Here is a 12,066-nt window from a genome sequence, read left to right on the forward strand (position 1 = left end):
CAGCCTCTAGTTTTCCACGCGAGGCTCGTTGGTTTACTCCACTCGACAGGCTCGTGGACCATCCGGTAAAAGCGCTGTCATTCGTCGCCACGGTGGATCTGTTCGCGGGGATGGCGATGTCTCCTGATGTTTCTTACTGCGGAAATTCCCATCAACTTCAGCAGCATACCTTTTGGATGTATTTGAGATAACCTTCGGCGTTCGTCGAGATGATAGCACCTAGCATGAACAATGGAATGAAACAGCGTATATGCAATCTTTAAGACAATGATCAATCCACTCAGTCCGGCTCCAGAAGCTCAAAGAAAAGGAGCATCACTCCTGCACCGAATTCAACCACAACCCCAACTCAACCCCCAATCTCCCCGGCTGATCATACATCACCAGATGGCCCGCCCCCTCAATCAACACCACCTCCCTGGCATTTAACCTCTCCCTCAACCTCCCCGCCGTCTCCACAGGGATCCACCGATCCTCCACCCCCCAAACCACCAACACAGGCATCTTGGCCCCAATCTCACCATACCGCTCCTCCACCTCCTCCGTACTCCGATAATTCGCCTGCACCATCTGCCTCACAAACCCTTTCCTCCCTTCCTCCCCGCTCCGCACCCACGGTTCCTTCAACGTTTCCATCCTCTCTCTGCTTAACTCAGTAAACGCCGCATCCCGAATATACGCCTCCACAACCCCCTCAAACACCGGGCCGGTCAACGCCTCAAACACCGTCTCATTCTCGGCCACCAGTTTAAAGAGAGGTTGTCCGAACGGCCCCAGCGCCACGACATTGATCAAACACAGACTCGCATAATCGATCCCATGCAGCAGATGCGCGCGCAGGCTCATCAGGCCCCCATGGTCGTGGGCGATCACATGTGCGCGTCTTGCGTAGCGGGGCGGCCAGGCTTGGGACCAGTGGGTGTACAGCGCGGCGAAGACGGCGGTTTGGTCGGATAGGTCGGCATCTAGGGCGATGGCTTTGGTGGTTTCAGGGTTGTGTGGGCGGGATGGGCGAGGTGTGCCGAGCGGACTGTGGCCGAAGCCTGGGTTGTCGAAGAGGTGGACGTGGAAGGTGCGGGAGAGGGTGAGGGCGTAGTCGTGCCAGACGGCGGAGGACCAGGGGGTGCCGTGAATGAAGATCAGAGGGGGTTGGGAGGGGTCGCCTAGTGTGGTGTAGTGGATGGTGTGGGCGTGGGTTGAGGTCGTGTGGTGGAAGGTCTGAGGGAGGGGAATTGTTTGAGGTGTTGGTGTGGAGGACATGGTTTGCTGGTGGTGAAAGAGGGAGTGGACTTGGGAAGAGAGGCGTGTTTATACACTTGAGCGGGTTTTCCAGAGTGGGCTTTTGTTTACTTTGAGAAAGTGAACGGAAAGATAAAAGGGTGAGCCGAATTAAACCAGGATTGAATGAGGAATCATGTCATTTGTTTCGAGTCACCTCTTACATCAGCAGCTGTTGATTTACTACGTCAGAATGCGGGGTTTATCGGCTGCTATGCAGGGATCTCTGCTTGTTGACAACAAGCTAAAGCATACCCAAGACGCTACTTTTGTCCGCTGGTGATCAGAGAAGCTTTGCAAAAATTAACCTTTAAATCGACTAAATTGCCACAAAACGACCCTAAGCTATCGAATTCACAATTCGCTAGAACTACTAGTGGCAGGAGAAGGAACAAAGCCAACCCGACCTCGAGTAGACTGATGGAAAGGTCCATTAGATCTCAGAGTTCAAGGTGTTTAGAATAGAAGGTCTCACCTCCTGAGATAGTGGAATCGGAAAAGGGGATATAAAAGAACTGGACTCAGATTGAGCGGAGATTGGACTGGCAAAGTCTAACGGAAATAACAACCCGGTCGTATCGAGCTGAGCTGATATCAGTAAATGGAGAAAAATCACTTTGAATTGTGGAACAGGGGTCAGAGGGATAAGTGGCAAGAGAGAGATGAAGAGGAAGAGATGAAGAAGGAGATATAGAGAGGAAGAGAGGAAGAGCGGAAAATGGGGAGGGAGACGAGCAGATGGGTGTCAGAGGGAAGAATAGTGGGCAGGAGAGCTGATGAGAATGGAGAATTGAGAGGACGGATATGTAAACAAAGCCCATCTCTGGAGTGGGTCAGAGAGTGTCTAATGTACAAGTCTCAGTACATTCACTGTATGGTAGCTAGGTCATCTTCCGTCAGTCTCTCATCCCAATGCGGACATCGCGTTGACTTCAGATCTTACCCACCCATAAATACTCTCTGTACCTCGTGCAACAATCAAGCTTTTGTCAAGTTTGCAGCCTTGTCTGATGTATCTCCGCATTGACCAACAAGAACCTCAAGCAAAACAATGACCCAAGCTATCCTTGAGCGGCAATATTGAACACAAGGTACATAGGTAATAGTTTTCTTATCCAGAGGTTTATGATACGATGGGACACAGCTGCAGCCAGCAGGCACGCCAGCCTCTTTGTCCAATCGACATATTATTGCATAAGCCAACGGTCATCTACCCATGTTCGAGAATACAACATTAATTGGGAGAGGTTAAGTTTTCTAAGCCGAAAATAGCCAACTGCCATTTTTTTGACGATGACAAAGGGGGTGTCTTTCTAGCCCGACGTCAAGGACCCGGGACCGTCAGGTGACATCAATATGGACACGAGATGTATTTGACCCGATGGGTGCGATAGTCCTGCGAGCGATGATTGCGGTTTATTATGCAGGAATGTGACAGCCAGAAGTTAATGCCTCAAAGATCGCGTCTGATCATAGAACCGCCCAAACACCGACCCCGAACGCCCAAGCAACGCCGCCGGCGCATCATACTCTATCACCCGACCATCCTCAAACACCACAATTCGATCATAATCCACCAAAGTGTGCACCCGATGCGCAACCGCAATGACAGTACATCCGCGAAACTCCTCCCGAATAACCCGCTGCATAACCCGGTCTGTCTCATCATCCACATGACTCGTCACCTCATCCAGCAGGAGAATCTTCTGTTTCGAGACGATAGCCCGCGCTAAACAGAGCAGCTGCTTCTGGCCCGCCGACAACGGCAAGTCCTCTATACCCTTGTCAAGACCACCGTGGGTTGCGACGTACTCCCTCAGTTGGACCTTTTCCAAAGCACGGAGCACCCTGTCATCGTCCACGGCCTGGAACGAAGTTATGTTCTCCCGAATCGTGCCGGGAAACAGGACTGGTTCTTGAGGTATCACAGTGATCTTGCTGCGGATGCTATCACGCGGACAGGATTGAAGGCTCACGCCATCGATACTGATATCCCCGCTTTGGATCTCGATCATGCGCAAGAGAGCCAGGATGAGAGAGCTTTTGCCGCTACCGGTGCGGCCGCAGACGCCTAGCTTAGAGCCAACAGGGATGCTTAGTGTTACCTTGCGGAGAATGGGGGAGGCAGTTAATGCGTAAGCCATGGTCGCATTCTGAAAGACGATCGATCCTTCAGATGGCCAGGTAAGCGGCGGGGTCTGGGTTTCTTGAGGAAGTTTCTCGGTGGGCACCTTTCCGAAGCTTCGGATCCGAGATATGGCGCCGATACTGGTGTCTAGGGACGTCCAGCAGTTGATAAGCTCGGCGAGTTGTTCGTTAAATGTGATGAGGGATATCAGCGAAACTCCGATGGGGCCTATGTTAGTCACAAAGACTGCGAAAACAGCCAACATGACTGCCAGAGCCGCGACAAGCAGGTCTAGCACGAGGTTCAACCAGCGTTGAATGACGAACAGGAAGTAGTACGGTCGCTGGGAAGCCTGGAGCAGATCCCTATGCTCCGCCTGCAGGCTATCCTGCCAGCCAAAGGCTCGGATAGTGATAAGGCCGCTAAGAGTCTCGGTGAACTGGGTATATAGTGGCGACTTAGCTTCCAATTCGAGATGACGAAGCTGCCGTGACGAGCGAAGGTAGAATTTCTGGATCCAGTAAATGACGAACACGGTGACAGGAATCAGTACGGCCATGTATTTGGCTCCGACACAGATGAAAGCCACGCTAATGACACACTGAACGAAGTAGTTGGATGTCTTCAAGAAGTCTGCTGGGAGCGACCGATCTATCATTGTCATGTCTTGGCTGAAGCGGTTGAGGAACACACCCGTGTCGGTTGATGTATGCCAGTATAGCGGTGCGTCTTTGACCGTGGTGACCAGGTTCTCGTGGAGTCGACTTGAGGACGTGGGGACGATGCGACAGAAGACGAGCCACATGCAGTAGGCCCAAAGGGCTGCCGCGGCCACTGCTAAGAGGGTATAAACGCCAATATACTGCGCCAGCTGTGCGAAGGGATTTTTCTCATTTGTCTCCGCCCACCACTGAACCCAAAGACCTGAGAGAACAGATTAGTGTGATGTTAGAAGGTACATGTATGCCTGAGGCTCACTCACTGGCGAATTGCGCACTGAAGAGACCAACAACCAGCGCTCCTGCATAGCGCACCATTGACCACCCGCCCGATGTGCGTAAATAGTAGGCATAGTCGTACAAGTCTCCTTTATGCCGTGCTAAGACGTTGTCAGGGTGTATTGGGCTGCTGGACCGGGGTTTTCGCTGCTCTATATCCGAAATCCTTTGCTGAAGGGATCTGTCTTCAACTTCTTTCTGCATAACGTGGTCTCTCAGTTTGCAAAGTTTCCGAGGAGGCCCCTGCTCAACGATCGTTCCTTGATCCATGAAGATTACATGATCAGCATGAGCTAGATGACTTCCCTCATGTGTCGCCAGGATCACTGCAACCCCATTACGACGTAAGATACCCTGAGAGCCAAACACACGGGCAAACACATGAGCAGCAGTGGTAGCATCCAGGGCACTCAGCGCATCATCAAAGATGGCGAGCTTGGTCCGCGCATACACTGCACGAGCAATGGAAATTCGCTGCCGTTGTCCACCACTCATGGAGATGCCATTGCTCCCAATGACCGTGAGGTCTTTCTCAGGTAGGGTATCGATATCGTGATCGAGAGCTGTCAACTGAATGACGGTGCGGTACCAGTCTTCTTCGAATGGAAGGGGGTGACAGATGTTATCCCGAATCGAGCGGTTACGGATCCATGTCTTCGTACCGCAATACGCGACGTTGGCAACGTTGATATGGATAGAGCCTTTGAGACAAGGCACTTCGCCCAGACATGCTTTCAGCAGGGTGCTTTTACCCGAGCCCACTGGTCCACCGACCATTGTCACGGAGGAAGGAGGAATCTTGATGTTCACATTCGACAGTGTAGGGTCTGATGTGCTTGTCCAGCCGAAGTCCGCGTCAGACGCATGAACCAGATCAGCCGTAGAAACACTGGTCGTCTCGACTTTGCTTGTACTTGGAAGGAGCTCAATGGATCCTGCAGTTTCAGTCATTACCTCGATTGGGGTTGATTTGGATGCGGCAATGTTAGTTTGTGATTGGTCTGTGCGACAGTCAGGTTTTGTATCTGCTGTAAGATAGGCTTGAATCCTCTGGATGCTTTCCAGGGCTCCTGCCACTCGGGGTCCTGAGTAAACAAGGTTTGACAGCGGGGTACTCCATAGAGAAATAATGGAGAGGGTGGTGAAAGTCGCAGCCATATCCAAGGGGGCTCGACCCGTATGAAGGGCGATGGCCGCATAGATACTCAATGTAAGCACCGGACTCAAATTCTCAATTGCACCACCTGCACGCGCGTATTAGCTTTCACAATTTGAGCTCCTTAACAACCCGGGGGGGAAAATACCAAGCAAGTTCATTTTAACCATAACATGGCGAAACTTCTTCCCTTTGTTCAACTCGTTGATCCGTAACTGCTGCATGATCAGTCCGAGGCGGGAATGCAGATTCAGCATCTTGATTGCGGCAAAGGAATTCAGGTAGCTAGATGTGAACGCCACTCTCTGCTGTACGACCTGCATCCATGCTTTCTGTCGATTAGGCATTGAGCTGGAAAGAAGGTGTGTAGATGACATAGCCACGAGAGAAATAAAGGCTGGAACGGCCGCCGCCCACGAGACTTGCCGCTGTAACAGGTACAGTGCAATGCCGGTTTCCACGGGGCTTGCCCACACTTCATGCATGTTCTGGATTCCGAATGCGATGTTGTCGATGTCATTGCTCATCAGATTTAAGGCGACCGAGTCGGTGTTCTCATCAAATTGCAGAGTCAGGGTCTTCTGGTATATTAAAGATACGACTGCGCCTCTGACTTTTGTTATCAGGCGGTAATTGTGATGCTGATAGAGACAGCTGAAGATCTACACCAATGAGTTAAGAAATGGCTTGGCTGTCACCACTGTGGCACTATATCGTGGTTCTTACCCCTTTGAGCAAGAAGACAAGTCCAAATGCGCCAATCAAGCCGTATCCCTTGTTTCGGTCAGGCTTGGTATTCTCCACATAGTCTGTTAATGCCGTGATCAGGAACGGCTGCGAGTAGCTTAGTCCGATAACTGCTAGTCTTGCAATGAACGAACAGATCATTGAGGACTTGAAAGTGTACATCGTGCAATAAGCTAAAGCATTGTGCGAAGACTTTGACGCTATCTTGCGGATCAGATATAACAACCCAAGGATGAGGACCTACTATGAGGGTCGTCGCCTACCTTGATTCCATGTGTTATGCAACCGCTCATGCAGAATCTCGGCGGATAAGCTTTGGTCAAGGTGCGGTAGATCGTGGATAGAAAACAGAGACTTAAATCCTAGAAAAAGGTAGGGATTGGCCCACCAGAAGAAGGCGCGACTGTAGAGACCAGTGATCTCCTCGTTGCCGTACTGAACACTGGCTTGTTCTAGCAGCGCATGCTTTGAGCGAGACTCCAAGTAGAACCAGACGACCTTGATCGCAATACTTGCTGAGTAGAGTCCCGCGATAGCGAAATTGGACGCAAGCCATAAGCTTCTGGCGCGCACCGCATCGAGAAGGAGTGACACGGATAAAGCAAGATTGAGAATGTGGGAAGGATGGATAGAGAAGAGATGTTCCCAATGCGACAGTAGCAATAGACCAAGTGAGGTCACGAAAGACAATGCCGCAACTGGTAGGGATGCTTGCGTTCGTGGTGCATGAGGCAAGAGCCAAACCACCAGTAAAGCTAGTTGAGTTGCCCCAAATGCATGTCCGAGGCCCTAGAAACGACATTGTGTTAATATTATACCTACAACAACAATGACTCGTTGGAGAAAATAGTACCAGCTTGGCCCTGTAGAGCCAATTTTGCGAGACTTTGCGAATCCGCCCAGGTCGCAGCTGTCTCCAACGAACGGGAAGAATGAGCAAGAGCAGGACTGAGGGCGCGATTGAGAAGAAACATTCTTCAAAGAGTAGGGTAAAGTCGAATCCGCCGCGACAACCGTGGCTGGCTTGAGGACCGAACTCATTATCTCTACAGGTGTGAATATTCTCCATTGGTTCGGGACTCAACGCTGAGACAGGTTGTGGGGAACTCGGAGCTTAAAAGGGGGAACATCAAGCTTATAGTTATGGGAATTGCATCAGTCTACGCGCTTCGGGCAGTGGCTGGCGGAGGTCCGTACGGAGCTAATATATCACCAGCCAACCATCCTTGAGCGATAAGCAGATTCACGTAGAACAAATCTGCGCATGAGGGGCAGCCAGGTCTAGTCTGGGTTCTAAAGAAGGAGCATCAGATCCTAGTTACTAGTCACCACCAATGGCCATCGGGACACTAACATTTTAAGGACGTACCCTAACCCGGAAGCACCGAGCCTTTTATTTGCGAGTTATGATGATATTGCTTGTGTGTACAGCAACATACAACGTAAGGATCACATGCTGAATCTCGTGATATGTTACCAGATCTAGGTGACGCTGATCTTTCAATCTGGTTTCAACCTTGCGGGGCTGAGCAGTTGTACATACTCATTCGGAGTAGTTCTACATGTACCACAGGAATGATGTCATCCCAGCCTTGGGAGCTCCGAGCTCAGCCACGCTGCGCCACAACGGTTACCATGGTTCGGTTCGGTTCGGTCTGAAGGCGCCTCCGTCCCCTCTCGTCATCGCAAAATGTCCGCAGCCCTTGAAATGACTCTTCCTTCCACTTTCCTCCTCGCATACTTGCAAACATACGCCGCTGCAAAGTGAATCTACCTTCTTCCACCACATTATAGTCAAGTAAACCGGTTCCGGACTATCAGCTATTGGACAGACATGTCTTACAATCCGTACCATCAGCCACCGCACAGCCAAGGCCCACCAGGCCAGTGGGACTACAATCAAGCACAAGGGCATCCAGCACCTTACCCCGGACCGCACGGTGCATATGGCTATCAACCTTCGGCGCCTGGCTGGTTGCCACCACCAGGAGGAGCTCAACAGCACGGATACCCCGGCAACAACAGTTATCACCACCCACCTCCACCTCCACAACAGCAAGGATACGGCCCCCCTCCCGCCTTCCCATCGCTCGGCTATGCGCCCGGCCAGATGGCCCCCGGGGATTTTCGACGTGAAGCCGACGTCCTGCGCAAGGCGATGAAAGGCTTCGGGACCGACGAGAAGAGCCTGATCGCCGTGCTGGCCAGGCTGGATCCGCTGCAGGTTGCCGCCGTCCGCGCCACGTACCAATCGCACATCCGCCGGGACCTCTACGCCGACGTCAAGTCCGAGACGAGCGGCTATTTCCGCCAGGGGCTGCTCGCCATCATCGACGGGCCCCTAGCCCACGACACGGCGCTCGCCCGCGAAGCCGTGCAGGGGATCGGCACCAAGGAATGGCTGCTGAACGAGGTCCTCCTCGGCCGATCGAACGCTGATCTCCGCGCCATCCAGGCCGCCTATGAGCGCACCTACCGCGGGCGCTCGCTCCAGCAAGACGTCGCCGACGACCTCTCCTTCAAAACCAAGACCCTCTTCACCGCCGTGCTGCGCGCCGCGCGCCACGAGGAAAGCATGCCCGTCGACTACCGCCTCATCGAGAGCGAGGCCCAGAACCTCCACGGCGCCACGGCCGCCCGCATCGTCAACAACGCGGACGAGGTCACCGCCCTCTTCGCGCGCAGCTCCGACAACGAACTCCGCGCGCTCAACCAGGCGTTCGCCGCCCGGTACCATCTCTCGCTGGAATCGCACATCGAGAAGGAGTTCTCCGGCCACATGAAGGACGCGCTGCTGTATATGCTTCGGACGGCTTTGGATCCGGCGATGCGCGATGCGGTCTTGCTGGAAGAATCCATGAAGGGTATGGGGACAAAGGACAACCAATTGGTGATCCGCGTGGTGCGCCTCCACTGGAATCGGCAACACATGGAAACCATCAAGCGCGCCTACCACCACCGCTATCGGACCGGTCTAATCCAGCGGGTGAAGGGGGAGACAAGCGGGGATTATCAGAGATTGCTGGTGGCTATGTTGGAGTAGCGACTGCGGTTGACATATCTTTGGGACGTTCCGTTTTGACTCGCGTTGTTAAGTTGCATGGTTTCATGCGTTACAGTGGCGTTCTATTGGCGGGTTTATGGTGTTATTATACCCTCTGTTACTCGGTGGATTAGTAGGAGGTGATGGCTTGCGGTTTCTGTTTTCCCTTTAGCTTTGTCGCCTACCGCGATTTTTCTAAATTGACCAAAATCATCATTACTATTAACTAATCAAGGTAGCAAGGAGAAGAGATCAATGAATGTGAGAAAGCCAATATTGTTCACAGCTAGAGTTAGATACAGCTCCATACAGAGTCCATATTAAGCTCTCTGTCGGACAAAGACTTTTTGGTCCACGACTACATGTGGTTACATTCTAAAACCCAGAAGTACCACCGCTTGGAACTCCAAGGTACACATATATATTCTTACCTTACTCAAAACGCAAGTCAAGCTTCTAATATGTACTGTGTAAAACCCAGCTTGACGTGGTTTACCGGAAGACTCCAAGGCGGCGAGCAGCTCGGGGCGGGCAGAAGGCAGAACTCCGGAGCATGGCATCACTCGGATCCGGATCCGAGCCTCCCGACTGGCTCGATCCGCCCCACAGGTCTTGGCAGCCGGCCAGATCCCGGGATTCCCCCAAGAAAGAGTAGATACGCACTGTACAATGTCATTAACACGTGGCCTTCGGTAAAGCAGTCTCGAGGGAACTGGTATGTGGCTTGCTGATGATTGAGAACATATATATACTGACAGCTGAACTTGATGTGAGAGATATCTAGCCAGCCATGGCCAAATCTCCCTATGACATCGTCGCCCACCTAGATAAGTATGTACTGTATATTTTCCTGCAGGGCAAGAACCTACGAGGATGGTCCGTTGATTGATACTATACACCTTGCAGCTTCCCGTACAGCGACGCGAAGCCGACTCTGCACGCTGATCTCTTCGACAGATATCATGCGCTGAGAGTCGAGGGCATCGATGCGGATCTGGGATACATCCCCACGACCCTGGTGCGGCGCATTCCCTGGCCGGACAAGGACTGGGTGGTTGTCGACCGTCCCCGCGCAGTCGTTCTCATGACTCCCCCCGAGACACCTGCCTCTCGCTCGGTCCGGACGCAGATGATGGAAGCTGTCGTTCACCGGATGCTCGAGGCTGGATGCACCGAGATTCGGGATGGCTGGCGCGATGAGCGGTTCCCGGTCTACGGGCCGGACGGCGACGTGGTCTTCGAGATCGAACGGTCGGCCAGTGCGTATTTCGGGGTAGTGACGAGCGGCGTGCAGATGCTGGGGTATGTCGTCGACGATGATGGTGTTGAGAATGCTCGAATCCGACTGTGGATAGCGAAACGCTCGATGAGGAAGCAGACTTACCCGGGGATGCTGGACTGTACTGCGGCCGGGGCCCTGGCTGTTGGGCAGACGCCGCGCAGTACGGTCATGCTGGAAGCTGCGGAGGAGGCGTCGATACCCAGTGCGGTCCTGAAAAAGGGCCTGCGTCGCAGTGGATGTATTTCGTACTTTCATGTCAAAGGTCTCGGGTCGCAGCTCGGGGGCGATGGCTCTATGGCGCTGCTCTTGCCAGAGGTGGAATACCTCTACGAGCTTCAACTGGACCCTGGGACGGTGCCTCGACCATGGGATGGAGAAGTGGAGAACTTTCGGCTGTGGGATGCGGATCAAGTGCTCGATGCGTTGCGGAGGGGATTGTTCAAGCCGAATAGTGCGGTTGCTGTCATTGACTTCCTCCTTCGACATGGTCTGATCAGTCAAGAGATAGAGCCAAGGTATGTCGAGATGGTGACGAGACTGCATCGACGTCTGCCATTGCCGTGGCGCCAGAATTGGGATGATGAGGATATGTTCTGGATGGGGTTATAGATTGTATGGTGTTCAACAAGTGCTACGCCTAGTATATCATTTTTGAGGACAATCGATGCGAATGAAGTGCTTGGTGAGAGCACACAGTTTAGTCTAATAGGTGAAAGAGCATCAATCATCGTGAGTGGATTGATTTCAATCCAGCAAAGGACACCGAGTTGACGGATGGTATCTCCACCGTCACTCTGCTGGGCATTAGGTAAAACTTCCGGCCAAGAGCCCCTCCACTGCCAACGTCAAGGCAATTACCGCATAGAGACAATTCCAGCCGGCGGTTCGGATGCGGAGGATCCGGTCGATACCGCAGGAGGTCGAGATGGATCATAGATTTGAACTCATACTTCCATCTTAGTCAACTGTGACAGCAAGTACCAGTTCGACTAGCAAAGTGCCCATTCTAACTTGAATCCAACCTCCGTCCTGCATGAGAACTGCAGTCTCATGATCACTCAATTCACCATCACAACTACCACCACCGCCCCACTAATCCCGCGGGCATCACGCCGGACTCGATGGTCCGCCGAGCGAACGAGCTCGCGCGGGGCGAGGAGTATTACCTTGCGGATCAGTTTAATAATAAGGATGCGAGGGCTGGGTATGAGGGGATTGGTGCTGAGTTGGTGGAGCAGTTTCCTGGCGGGATTGATGCGTTCTGCGGCGCAGTGGGGGGGCGCCGGGATGGTGATGGGCGTGTCCAGGGTGCTTAAGGCCAAGTGGCCGTCTACGCATGTTGTGGTGCTGGAGCCGGCCGGGGAAGACGGTTGTCACGGTGGCAGTGGATACGGGGCTCAAATATATAAGCGGCAATTTGTTCACTGAGTAGGC

At 52.8% G+C, this 12,066-nt stretch overlaps 4 protein-coding genes across 4 annotated transcripts; 2 read left to right on the forward strand and 2 right to left on the reverse strand.

Moving 5' to 3' along the window:
• Window positions 1–182: 182 nt before the first annotated feature.
• On the reverse strand, window positions 183–1,372 carry BO82DRAFT_350454 (alpha/beta fold hydrolase). The gene has a single exon (XM_025634157.1). The coding sequence runs from the start codon at window positions 1,258–1,260 to the stop codon at window positions 316–318; it is 945 nt and encodes a 314-aa protein (XP_025496361.1). The 5' UTR covers window positions 1,261–1,372; the 3' UTR covers window positions 183–315.
• Window positions 1,373–2,723: 1,351 nt separating this feature from the next.
• Window positions 2,724–7,376, reverse strand: BO82DRAFT_418485 (multidrug resistance protein MDR; the record flags this gene model as incomplete). The annotated part of the gene is made up of 6 exons (XM_025640068.1): window positions 2,724–4,330; window positions 4,389–5,648; window positions 5,709–6,222; window positions 6,287–6,507; window positions 6,571–7,096; window positions 7,161–7,376. The coding sequence occupies 6 exons, from the start codon at window positions 7,374–7,376 to the stop codon at window positions 2,724–2,726; spliced, it is 4,344 nt and encodes a 1,447-aa protein (XP_025496362.1).
• A 633-nt stretch (window positions 7,377–8,009) lies between these two features.
• BO82DRAFT_350455 (putative annexin) lies at window positions 8,010–9,616 on the forward strand. The gene has a single exon (XM_025634158.1). The coding sequence runs from the start codon at window positions 8,142–8,144 to the stop codon at window positions 9,348–9,350; it is 1,209 nt and encodes a 402-aa protein (XP_025496363.1). The 5' UTR covers window positions 8,010–8,141; the 3' UTR covers window positions 9,351–9,616.
• A 524-nt stretch (window positions 9,617–10,140) lies between these two features.
• BO82DRAFT_380341 (thiamine pyrophosphokinase-related protein) lies at window positions 10,141–11,252 on the forward strand (the record flags this gene model as incomplete). Its single annotated transcript, XM_025637750.1, has 2 exons — window positions 10,141–10,181; window positions 10,257–11,252. The coding sequence occupies 2 exons, from the start codon at window positions 10,141–10,143 to the stop codon at window positions 11,239–11,241; spliced, it is 1,026 nt and encodes a 341-aa protein (XP_025496364.1). The 3' UTR covers window positions 11,242–11,252.
• Window positions 11,253–12,066: the final 814 nt, after the last annotated feature.

This window comes from Aspergillus uvarum (genome assembly GCF_003184745.1).
Source record: "Aspergillus uvarum CBS 121591 unplaced genomic scaffold BO82scaffold_4, whole genome shotgun sequence".
Taxonomy (NCBI): Eukaryota; Fungi; Ascomycota; class Eurotiomycetes; order Eurotiales; family Aspergillaceae; genus Aspergillus; species Aspergillus uvarum.

What these genes read in the sequence shown, in the direction of transcription:
- BO82DRAFT_350454 (XM_025634157.1), bottom strand. Translation starts at nt 1,260, where the DNA reads ATGTCCTCCACACCAACACCTCAAACAATTCCCCTCCCTCAGACCTTC.
- BO82DRAFT_350455 (XM_025634158.1), top strand. Translation starts at nt 8,142, where the DNA reads ATGTCTTACAATCCGTACCATCAGCCACCGCACAGCCAAGGCCCACCA.